General features: G+C 34.1%; 2 protein-coding genes across 2 annotated transcripts; both read left to right on the top strand.

Moving 5' to 3' along the window:
• Window positions 1–7,366: 7,366 nt before the first annotated feature.
• Window positions 7,367–8,305, top strand: LOC120281044 (protein FAR1-RELATED SEQUENCE 5-like). Its single transcript, XM_039287987.1, has one exon. The coding sequence runs from the start codon at window positions 7,367–7,369 to the stop codon at window positions 8,303–8,305; it is 939 nt and encodes a 312-aa protein (XP_039143921.1).
• A 129-nt stretch (window positions 8,306–8,434) lies between these two features.
• On the top strand, window positions 8,435–9,524 carry LOC120281042 (protein FAR1-RELATED SEQUENCE 5-like). The gene is made up of 2 exons (XM_039287986.1): window positions 8,435–9,101; window positions 9,334–9,524. Exons 1-2 carry the CDS (start codon window positions 8,435–8,437, stop codon window positions 9,522–9,524), a joined length of 858 nt encoding a protein of 285 aa, XP_039143920.1.
• The last annotated feature ends 2,896 nt before the right edge of the window (window positions 9,525–12,420 follow it).

Here is a 12,420-nt window from a genome sequence, read left to right as displayed (position 1 = left end):
ATTGTTCATGTTTGATTAGATCTCACTGAGATAGACAAGGAAGTTGATATAGATAAAGACTTACAAACCATCATTAATGATCTCCAACGTTATTCGGCGTCTAGGCCATATTATGGTTTGGTCTAGGGCCACTTGTTTCTTCGTGATCAATTGGTGCTACCAGCCAATTCTACATGGGTTCCCAAATTCATTATTATCACTCAACTCCTACCAAGGAACATTATGAAGCCTACAGGACTTATCACCGCTTGAAATATAACTTATACTGGTATGGCATAACGAAGAGCATCCAAAAGTTTATAGCCTCTTATTTGGTACACCAGTGCCCCAAATATGAGGCAATGCAACTAGCTGACATACTATAGCCTTTTCCAATCCCAAATGCTATATGAGATGACCTCTCCATGGACTTTACCACCAAACTCCCCAAGACCTTTGGCTTTGAGTGCATTACCCATTTTCCACCCTTTAAACATCCTCATACAACTCACTATGGGTTTGATTTTTACACAGGAGATAATTCACTAATAGGGTCTCTTAAAATACTGTCTTTATGAGTACTTCTTAGCAGGAAATTTTCAAGTTGCAAAAGACTACTCAAAATGAGAGCTCTGCTTATCATCCTGAGACAGATGGCTACAGTGAAGTTCTGAAATGTTGTCTAGAGATCTGCCTTTGTTGTTTTGCTTTAGAACAATCTCAATTGTGGGCCCCGTGGTTAGCATAGCACGGTATCCTTACAATATTTCCTTCTAGTTAGCAACTAGAACATCACCATTTCAAATTGTCTATGGTCGATTGTTGCCTACTGTACAGCATTTCCTTTTCTAAGAGAATAAAACAAAGGCCGTTGTAGCAATGCTGACAAATCAAGATGAGATCCTTAGTTGAAGTTCAATCTTTAGCAGGCTCAAAATCGCATCGAGCATTCTACTAATTCTCATTGGTTGGAGGTTCAAGTTAAGGTCAGGTACAAATTATTTTAGGAATTAAGGTTTTTTTCCTAAGATGAGTGGCTGGGCCACTAAGAAAAGCAAGGGCGTGCACAAGCCTCGGTGGGGTAGGGCCTGCGCACACGTGGGCGCTAAAACCACCAGCACACAACTACTCACACTACGAGAAATGTGCCCTCACCAGTGATTCGAACTCTCACCAACTGAAAAAGTTCTAACGAGACCAGCTACCAATAAACCACTTAGTCGTTGGTGAAATTAAGGCATTATGATTAACATTCTGTGGCAAACAAAGCATGCCCCAACCTTGCTTCTTGTTTTTATGATCCTTTCGAGATTAAGAAGATAGGACTAAAAAACTCCTCTTGCCTGCTTTCAAAAACATTTATCTAGTTTTATGTCTCCTAACTAAAGCAGGTTGTAGGTAACTATCCAGTAGATTCCACACTTTCAAAAGTGTTGACATTTCTAAATAACATCATATTTGAACCTGCATCCAAGATAACTACCCAGTTATTTCAGTGGGGCAATAATAGGGTACCCCAAATCCTTCTACTATAGAAGGGACTACCCATGGATAAGGACAGCCAGGTTGATTCAAATAAGGTTCACTTTTAATACTTAGAATTTCGCCTTGAGGACAAGGTGGTTTTTCAAAGAAACAACGATGATATAGAAACAAATCCATAGGTGATAGAGGAGGAAGATTGTGGTAATCAAAGACCATCTCTAATCTACTCCCGCAGAAGGAAGGTCAAATAGAAAAGGCTAACAACAACAATAAAGAGATGGAAAGTTAACACCCTTGATTAAGAGGATTCGATTATGAAGAGTATTAATCCCTAGTTGTATTCACACTATATACTGAAAACTATAACTACAACATTTAAATTAGGGAAAGGCATCACCAGGATTATCAGTGAAATTATAAATCTTGTTACAGCTTTGTCCTGGAGATTCGGGAGCTTATACTTCTATTTTTCCTTTCTTTGTATCCCCTGCACTGAGCATTTAGGGCGAGGTATTATCAATAATAAATATAGCCACATTCTTGATCCACTAGTTTGGGTGAGGTTAGTGGGTGAAAGACATGAGACCAACTTAGAAACTCAGTGTGTTTAAGTGAATAGTTTAGACCATCGACATAATTAATGAGCCCTCGAGTCATGATGTTGAAATTTGGGAATTTAAAACTTTCTGGTAGTCGAATGCTCTTTTTGACCTGCTCCTTTCTTATCTAGTCAGTCAAGCTCATAACACAACATGTAAATCAAAGGTTGTTATCTTTAGTTAATCCTGCCAATAATATGTTCTAGAAAACCTTAAACATACCAATCAGAGTGTGCAAAGGCATAATTCTGCACTTTTAAGTAAAACTATGGGAAAAGGCTGTTTTAGTGATTAAGAGTAATGCCAGATAATATTGTCTTCAAGAAAATTCAAAGTGCAAGGATACACAGGTTTGGACTTCTCATGACTTATTACAAAAATAACAGACCATGCTTTTGCATAAGAAGGAAACTTTCACCTTTTAGTATGCAAAATTCAATCTTTTAGTTAGGGGTTAAGTGGATGTTTTAAAAACCTTCATACTAGGTTATATTGAGAGAAAAAATATGAGTATCCATTCCTGTCTTCCTATTTTCCAATATTAAAAAGATTAACTTGCTGAGTTATTATCTATGCAGACTTTAAGCAAAAGTCACCATACTCATTAACTCAAAGGATACAAGAAGCATATTTCTGTCACCCCTTTTTAATTAAATTTTATTCACATGTGGGAAATCAACAACATGCTTCTCAGGAAATTGTGAACATTACATCAGAACACGAAACATAACCTACAACACATGATACGCAATATGAATTTGGCAACCCAAGTAAATAACCTATTGAATCAAAAGTTTTCATATGTTTTCTTTGCTTTATGAGAATGCAATAACTGAACGCTCTTCTTCAACAAACAAAATGTTTTATTGATACGGAATATGAATTTGGCAACCCAAGTAAATAACCTATTGAATCAAAAGTTTTCATATGTTTTCTTTGCTTTATGAGAATGCAATAACTGAACGCTCTTCTTCAACAAACAAAATGTTTTATTGATACGCAATATGAATTTGGCAACCCAAGTAAATAACCTATTGAATCAAAAGTTTTCATATGTTTTCTTTGCTTTATGAGAATGCAATAACTGAACGCTCTTCTTCAACAAACAAAATGTTTTATTAATACACAATAAACTAGATCTAATAAGAAAGAGGAACAATCCTTGTCTCAGACATATCTACAGTGTTCTGTACCATTCTGGAGCTCAGACAGGGCAACTTCTCCCCTTAAAAAAACAGATACCATAAACCGAAATCTAAGCAAGCTTCTACTAAGACATCAAAGGCCTACTATTTAACAGAATATTCATCATATTCTGATCTTTGTGCCTATCTCTGATGTATCAGTCAATCACTATATCTTAATTTGAAGAAACTAGACAATCCAACAACCCCCAGTCCTTAAAAAAACCAGTAACCAATGGTACAACCTTGAAAACATTATTCCTGAGCATTATTCAGATCGACAAAATCATCATCCCAAATAAATATCTCATAATACTACACTAGCATCAAAATATCAACTTATACCCTTTTTTTTTCAATCCAACGCAAAAGCTTAACCTAATTAGTAGTGGCACCCAAATAAGGCTGTCATGACCCTACTTTGCAAGACCAAGCCTTCTATGATTACCCAAAGTGGGATCATAATTCTCAACACTTATAGTGACACCATTCTCCACACCAATCAAGCTGTCATGCACCCCAAATTCCAATCCCCAGTGCATTCCTTTAATCAAACCCCTTTACCAACTCTCAACAAAACAACAATCAATTCACAATCAATCAAATACCAACATGAAATTGCATCAAAAACAACAAGAAATCAAAAGAAATGATCACCAATTCATCTTAAACAAAAATAAAAGATCAAAACGAAAAATGAGAACCTTTTCCAGCACGCAGCTGCGCAGCGCGTCCAAGAAGCGAAGGCATTGCTCACGATCGAACTGGGAACTCGCCACGCAGTTGAGAAGATCGAGGGTTTCCTTACCGCAAACCGGATTTGGCGTCACTTCTTCCATCGTTCACCCAAGCCTCGCATCAAATGCGGCCGCCGCCGCCGCCGCCGCCGCCGCGCCGGTCTCAGTTTTTTTTTGGTTCCTTCAAAGATCCAAATTCATATTTACCCCCTCACTTCCCAAAACTTTATTATGAACCAAATGGACTGTTATTTGGTAGATTATTATTATTATTTAATTTTCTTCATATAAGCAAAGTAAAAAAATGGTGTTTTACTCTATTGTAATTGGGTTTCTCACTTATGGGGCGTTTGGTTGGATGTAGTTAAAAATGCAGTGGAACGAGTCAAATCCAGTGTTTTGTCAGAATTTTTTGTTTAGTTGGAGAGATTTGTAAATTTGGATGTAGAAAACATGTGGTTGGTTTGATATATTTTTACCTGGATTACATGTTATGGTCACCCATGGTGAAGTTACCCCACCCTGATATTATAAATAATTAATATATATTATAAAAAATACATTTATTTTATGTAAATATGAATTCAAATTTCAAATATTACGAATAATTAATATAATTATTATATACATAACTTATTATAATAAAATATAATATATTATTTATTTATTCAAATATTTAATTTAATATAATATAATCAATTATATATTATACTACTACTATTAATTGCACTTCACTGTCATCATTTGGCCTAAGGCCCACGGACCGCCCCAAGGTCTGCCTAAGCCCGATCTAAACCCAATCCAAAATTATGTTTAACGGGTCAGTCAAAGCCTGAACCAAGCAAATTTTGGATTGGATATGGATATCATTTTTAAATGATGAGCCGGCCCGCGGGTCGGCCCTTAAGAACTTTTTTTGGGCTGATGTAACGGGTCGACCCATTGAATTTATTATTAAATATTAATAATATAATTTTAAAAAATATACAAAATAGAATGAGTAGATGTCAACCTAGTTGGGATTTACCCATATTTTAGTTTTGCAATATTTTTCTCAAGTGAAAATTTAATAATACTAATCAATTAATAAAATTATTCAATTTTATTTTTTTTATTTTTTTATTTTTAAATCATCACAAAGATTAATTAAGTAAAGCTAAAAGCGAAAAATAACAGCGGGCCTATTCGAGCCGAATCCAACTGGCGGATGATCCAATAATTGATCCAAAAAGCCAAGCTCATGAACTAGACCATGGGTTTCATATTTAAAATTTGGGCCGGCCCGGTCCGGGCCAAACTATTGATGAGGCTCGTCGGATTTGGGCTTGGGCTGGGCCGGCCTGCCCGACCCAATAATGAGAGTGATTTATATGTATCTTATATTTGGAAAAAAAAAAATAATATAAGAACTATCATTCCTTGATTTTGGCTTATCTAACTAAATCCACAACTTTTTAAATTTCTTTCATCATAAATAGAAAACAATAAATACTATTTTTTTTTTTAAGGAATCCAACGCATAATATTCATTTATATTAAGAGCAATTTGTTTTTGCTAGAACCACAGGTACTTTTTTTCCTTAGATGCTGCCACTCCAATTTTTGATTTATTTTTTAAAATATTCAACGGATTTAATTAATGATTTTTAAAAATATAAAAAATTTATCTATCATTTTAAATAATTCCAAATATAATTTATAATTTATAATTTATAATTTATAATTATAAAAAACTATTTTTAAAATATATAAAATATATTTTTAAAGTTATAATAATATTTTAAAAATAATATTGTAATCAACGAATTAGGTGACAAAAGAAAGCTACTTCACACAAATATTAATAAAAACAAATCTCGATGTGATCTATTTTACCATATCAACCAGTATATATATATATATATATATATATATATATATATATATATAGGGGTTACATCTCCTGGGGACATCCCCAGAATTCATATCTGGGGATGTCCCTAGGGACCGTTGGATCAAATGATCCAACGGTTCCTATACACTCCCAAAAAAACCATTACACTACACTTAAATGAAAACAAGACTGAAATGAGATTAGATCCATCTCCTCCACCAGCGCCCAGCCATCAACGACGCCTCTCATCATCGACACCACCATCTCCCGTCATCTCCACCAACGCCTCCACCATCAACGCCTCCTATCGTCTCCACCACCGTCTCCCGTCTTCTCCACCAATGCTGCCTCCCCGTCGTCTCCATCAACACCAACGCCTTCTCCGGTGTCAAGGTTTAGATCCATCTCTCTATAGATCAACCGATTTCTTTTTGTTGTTCTTCTTTCTTGAAGCAATGATTTGGGAGAAATGATGTTAATTTTGAGATGGAATAGTATTTCATTTCATTCGGTGTTTTAAGTTTCATCGATTGTCCTAGATTTCCGAGTTTGATTTAGTCCATTAATTTCTAGGGTTCCAAAATTTCATCGAAAGATTTAAAACTTAATTTTTTTTTTTTTTCTTTTCCTTTGTTTAGATATGTATCTATGATTTCTTACCTGATCTTAGAGTTTTGGTTGGTTGAAATTGTGAAAAGTGGTTGATTGGTGTATAAACAAATTGGTCATATATGCAGAAAATCCATACATAACTTGTACTCAAAAGTTTGCACATGAACTTTTCTTATCAAGTAGTTTATGTTACATGACAAGGATAGTCTTTTGATGTAGTGGCTGTGTCAAATTTTAACACTACTTAATGCAAATAAACATAATTCAATTCGTTGACACGGACATAGTCTGTATAAACAAGACTAGCTGAAAACTAACTAATTAAAGCCATGTTACCTCTATGATTGGGATTCCTCTTTCTGTCTCTTGAGAGAACTAATGAATTTAACTTTTTTCATACATGAAAAGTATTTATTTATTTATTTTTCCTTTTCTACATTATTTGTTTGTGGGAAAACAAAAATTGAGATATTATTCATATCTGATCATAGCCTATTTTATTGCAATGACTAGTGAAAGAAGCAAAACTGTGAGACCTTTTATTCCACTCAGTATTAGTTATCAGATAATATGTTGATTGGTGTGCATGAGAATTTAATTTTTTGTTTGCATGAGAATTTAACTTTAACTTTTTGTTTGCATAAAATTTTTACTCATGTCTCAAATGATGGTTCTGTGCAAGATTACTGACTAACATTCTAAAGCCATATTTATGCAAATATAATCTTTAATTAATTACTGGATCTTTAAACTATATTTCTCCTTTTTGTAATATTGATTGGGTGATATATAATGAATTTTCAAGAAGCCCAGGTTGATCTCTATCTGATTTCCCATTTATTTCAATTATAAGCTTTAATATATTCTAATTAGTTGTAGTTTTCCTAATAGGATATCATGGCCGATACCACTGATGGGACAGATTTGAATGAGCTCGGGTTAAATGGAGAACGTGGTGGTCTAACACAAAAGAATGATAGCCAACAACTTGAAAATGAAGATGATTTGGCAACACAAGATATTCAAGAATTGGCAATGAGTCCAAAGTCTCGAGATGGACAAGAATTAGCAAAAATCCCATTTGTTGGTATGGAGTTTGAGGATGAGGAGGAAGCATTTCGATATTACTTGGATTATGCAAAGTCCAGAGGTTTTGGGGTAAGAAAGGGTCATGTGTATCGTTTGTCTCGTTCTCAATTAATTACATGTCGATACTTTGTTTGTGATAAGGAAGGAGCCAAGTTGGTAGACAAAAGGCAACTGGGAAAAATTGTTCAAAGACGTAGAGATACAAGGACAAATTACCAAGCTCGGATGGTAGTGTCAAAAATGAAGAATGGGTTATGGACAGTGAAGACCTTTGAAGATGTTCATAACCATCATTTACTAAGAACTCCCTCTAAGGTGATGAAGATGCGATCTCACCGCCATATCAGTGTGACATGTAGAAGTTTAATGGAGACATTGCATAAGAGTAGAGTGGGACCGAGCCAAATGTCTCGAATATTGAATGAAACACTTTCAAATACAAGGTCTGCATCTATTACCCCGAACGATTGTTCAAATCATTTGAGGGGAGTTCGAAGTAACAATATTGGGCAAGAATGCATGGCTATTGTTAAGTTTTTCAAGGAGAAAAAACTCAATGATGATTTTTTCTTTTTTGATATGGAGCTTGATGAGTTTGGTCAAACTAGATGTGTCTTTTGGGCAGATGGAAGATCTAGAGTTGCATATTCAGAATTTGGAGATGTTGTCGTTTTTGATACTACATATCAAACAAATAGATTTTGTTTCCCCTTTGCTCCTTTTGTTGGAGTCAACCATCATAAGTAGTCCATTTTATTTGGTTGTGCTCTCATGGCAGATGAAAAAGAAGAAAGTTTTTTATGGGTATTTCAAACATGGTTGAAATGCATGCTAGGGAAACATCCACAAACAATTATTACAGATCAAGATTTGGCTATGGGGAATGCCATTGCACATGTTTTTCCAAATTCTGGTCATCGGCTTTGCTCTTGGCACATTGGGAGAAATTCAATGAAGTATTTAGTAGATTTGAAGAGCAAAGATGGCTTTATGAGGGATTACACTAACTGGTTGCATCTTAGTGAATCGATTGAAGCATTCGAGGATAGATGGGGTGAACTTAAGGCAACATACAACATTGATGATAAACATTGGTTGAGTAGGATGTATGAAATTCGGAGCAAATGGGTTTCTCTGTATTGGCAAGATACATTTACAGCAGGAATGACCACTACACAACGTAGTGAAAGTATCAACTCATTTTTTGATGGCTTTGTTAATGCACAAACCCCACTGGATGAGTTTGTTATGCAGTATGACAAGGCTTTGTTAGCTCGAAGAAATGTTGAAGAAAGCGAAGACTTCAAGACTTTGAATTCTATAGCTAACTTTTATACGGGTCATCCAATTGAGAGACATGTAGGAGAAGTGTATACAAGAGCTGTGTTTGATACTTTTCAGGCAGAATTGCCAGAAAGTGATAGCATGCTTGCTGAACGCATTCGATATGGGTCCGATAATGCTAAATATGCAATTTGCAATCATGTTGTTGTATTTGGAAAAAACTGTACTGAAGATGGGGAACCTTATGCAACGTGCTCGTGTAAGAAGTTTGAGAGAGAGGGCATGTTGTGTTGCCACATATTGAAAATATTTAAAAAAAAAGGAGGTGCCGAAGATTCCCAAAAAATATATTCTACGTCGTTGGAGTATGGATGCAAGGTATCAGTCAAGTGCTATGATGGTTGAGACCCACAACAATGCCTTTACACCATTGATGAAGTGGAGTGCACAAAATATGTGTTTCCGTATTGCACAGAGTATATCATCTCTAGACATGTATGAGAAAATTATGCCTAAGCTAAATGACATATTTGAAATGGTTACTGAAAAGTCAAATGCACCAGAGCATTCATTAAGCACCAAGCAAAATGAGGAAAATCAAGAGGTTATTGGTTCATGTTCTTTGCCTACCTTCTCGTGTGATAATGATGTTTATGGAGAACTTGTCATGCCTAAAAACTGAATTATTTAATTGTCTTGTAGTTTATGGATGATGAATTAGAGAACAAACTCATGTTTATGGATGATGAAAGCACCACTCATGTTCTTCAACAAACTCAAACAAACACCATATTACAATTACTAGATCAACACCATATTACAATGACTTGATCAACACCAACTTTCTAAAGAATCAACAGTAAAATGAATAATGAGAAAAATTTGTGCAAATTCCAACACCTTTCTTTTCTTTCATTCTAGGGACATATATAAACCGGTCATACATGTGACGGTGTATGTACAGAAGAAAGTTCAAGGTTTTGCAAATTCTGTATGCTGAAGAAGAAAGAAATTAAACACTCCGGCTTCTCCTCGACTTGTATATGAAAAGGGAAATATTTCCGGCCTTACGTATTTTACTTCAAGAACATTGCAAGTGGCTCAAGTCATGAACCACATCCGACGAGCTGCCTAAGTGTACAAAGTCGGCCCTGTGGAGAAGATTTGATTGGGTGCCTGTGCCTTCGGAATCCCCTTTTGTTGTACTAGAGGTTGAGGTTAATAAGCAGTGGCGCACATGGACCCGATGTGTTTTGGCATCAGTTGAGCAACAACCGGTAATTTTCACTAGTAATATGGCTTCCTTGTCCCTCGTATCTTCGCACCACCAATTTTGAGCAATTCCATCTAAAAATTCCTCCTTTGTGCAGAAATCCTCATGACAAATGGAAACTTCCACCATTTGACTAGGCTTTATTATACCGGTAGTTGGAAGGATCTGTAAAAAAAAAAAAATCAACATCTTTTGGTGATTCCTCGTAACAATGTTTGAAGGTAAAATAAAATTAGATAAAGAGTCCGGGCATGCTTTATGATGTAAAATCCAACACAAACAAAACATGCTTGCAAATGTTTTTGTTATATGTGTATATAATAAGCAAAGAAGGATATGATACTAACTATAGTCAAATAGAGATCTGTCGTGACTGCGACAACATTTCAATTATATAACAAGATTTATGAATCAAAACATATTATCTGATAACTAATACTGAGTGGAATAAAAGGTCTCACAGTTTTGCTTCTTTCGCTAGTCATTGCAATAAAATAGGTTGTGATCAAATATGAATAATATCTCAATTTTTGTTTTCCCACAAACAAATAATGTAGAAAAGGAAAAATAAATAAATAAATACTTTTCATGTATGAAAAAAGTTAAATTCATTAGTTCTCTCAAGAGACAGAAAGAGGAATCCCAATCATAGAGGTAACATGGCTTTAATTAGTTAGTTTTCAGCTAGTCTTGTTTATACAGACTATGTCCGTGTCAACGAATTGAATTATGTTTATTTACATTAAGTAGTGTTAAAATTTGACACAACCACTACATCAAAAGACTATCCTTGTCATGTAACATAAACTACTTGATAAGAAAAGTTCATGTGCAAACTTTTGAGTACAAGTTATGTATGGATTTTCTGCATGTATGACCAATTTGTTTATACACCAATCAGCCACTTTTCACAATTTCAACCAACCAAAATTCTAAGATCAGGTAAGAAATCATAGATACATATCTAAACAAAGGAAAAGAAAAAAATTTTAAGTTTTAAATCTTTCGATGAAATTTTGGAACCCTAGAAATTAATGGACTAAATCAAACTCGGAAATCTAGGACAATCGATGAAACTTAAAACACCGAATGAAATGAAATACTATTCCATCTCAAAATTAACATCATTTCTCCCAAATCATTGCTTCGAGAAAGAAGAGCAACAAAAAGAAATCGGTTGATCTATAGAGAGATGGATCTAAACCTTGACACCGGAGAAGGCGTTGGTGTTGATGGAGACGACGGGGAGGCAGCGTTGGTGGAGAAGACGGAAGACGGTGGTGGAGACGATAGGAGGCGTTGGTGGAGATGACGGGAGACGGTGATGTCGATGATGAGAGGCGTCGTTGATGGGTGGGCGCTGGTGGAGGAGATGGATCTAATCTCATTTCAGTCTTGTTTTCATTTAAGTGTAGTGTAATGGTTTTTTTGGGAGTGTATAGGAACCGTTGGATCATTTGATCCAACGGTCCCTAGGGACATCCCTAGATATGAATTCTGGGGACGTCCCCAGGAGATGTAACCCCATATATATATATATATATATATATATATATATATATATATATATATATATATATATATATATATATATACATATATCAATTTTTTTTTCTTATACCCATCAAAGCATTTTCCCATTTAGAATGGACTCATTCAAATAACTCATACAAATTAAAATGACTTTTATGAGCAAACCTGCTTCATTATTACAACTTGCCCTTGCCCTTGAATATATATATATATATATATATATATATATATATATATATAATTATTAAAATATTAATTATATTTTATTTATTTTTTTCAAATCTCTACCAACAATATTTAAAATAAATTAAATTAAAACTATAAGATTATTATATTAAATAAATTGATATTTGATGACAATAATAAATAATATGGCTACCCAAATTTTCAAATATTTTTGTTTTAAAATTTTATATTTAGATATATTTTTTTATTGAATTTATCAATACATTATAATCAATTTTTTAGGATATTAATGTAAAAAATAGTAATAATAAATATAAATATAAATAAAACCATAAAAAAAGCAACTGCTATATCAAAATCTCTAAAAAAAATCATTGTAGTTTGTGAGTTTTCTCTCTTTGCTCAATCTCTTCCAGCTTCCTAGTTTATATTTTATCTTTCACTGTAGGGCCTTATTATGTATTTTTTTCAATTTGTTTTATATCTAATTTAATTTGTTTAATTTTTGTGTGATTATTTGTTGTCTAAAAATATTTTATATTTATTAAATAATTATTGGATATTTGTTAATTATTTCTTATGAAAA

This window comes from Dioscorea cayenensis, chromosome 17 (assembly GCF_009730915.1).
Source record: "Dioscorea cayenensis subsp. rotundata cultivar TDr96_F1 chromosome 17, TDr96_F1_v2_PseudoChromosome.rev07_lg8_w22 25.fasta, whole genome shotgun sequence".
Classification (NCBI taxonomy): Eukaryota; Viridiplantae; Streptophyta; class Magnoliopsida; order Dioscoreales; family Dioscoreaceae; genus Dioscorea; species Dioscorea cayenensis.
The sequence above is the reverse complement of the archived record's forward strand: the minus strand, read 5'-3'. Positions and strand labels throughout refer to the sequence as shown.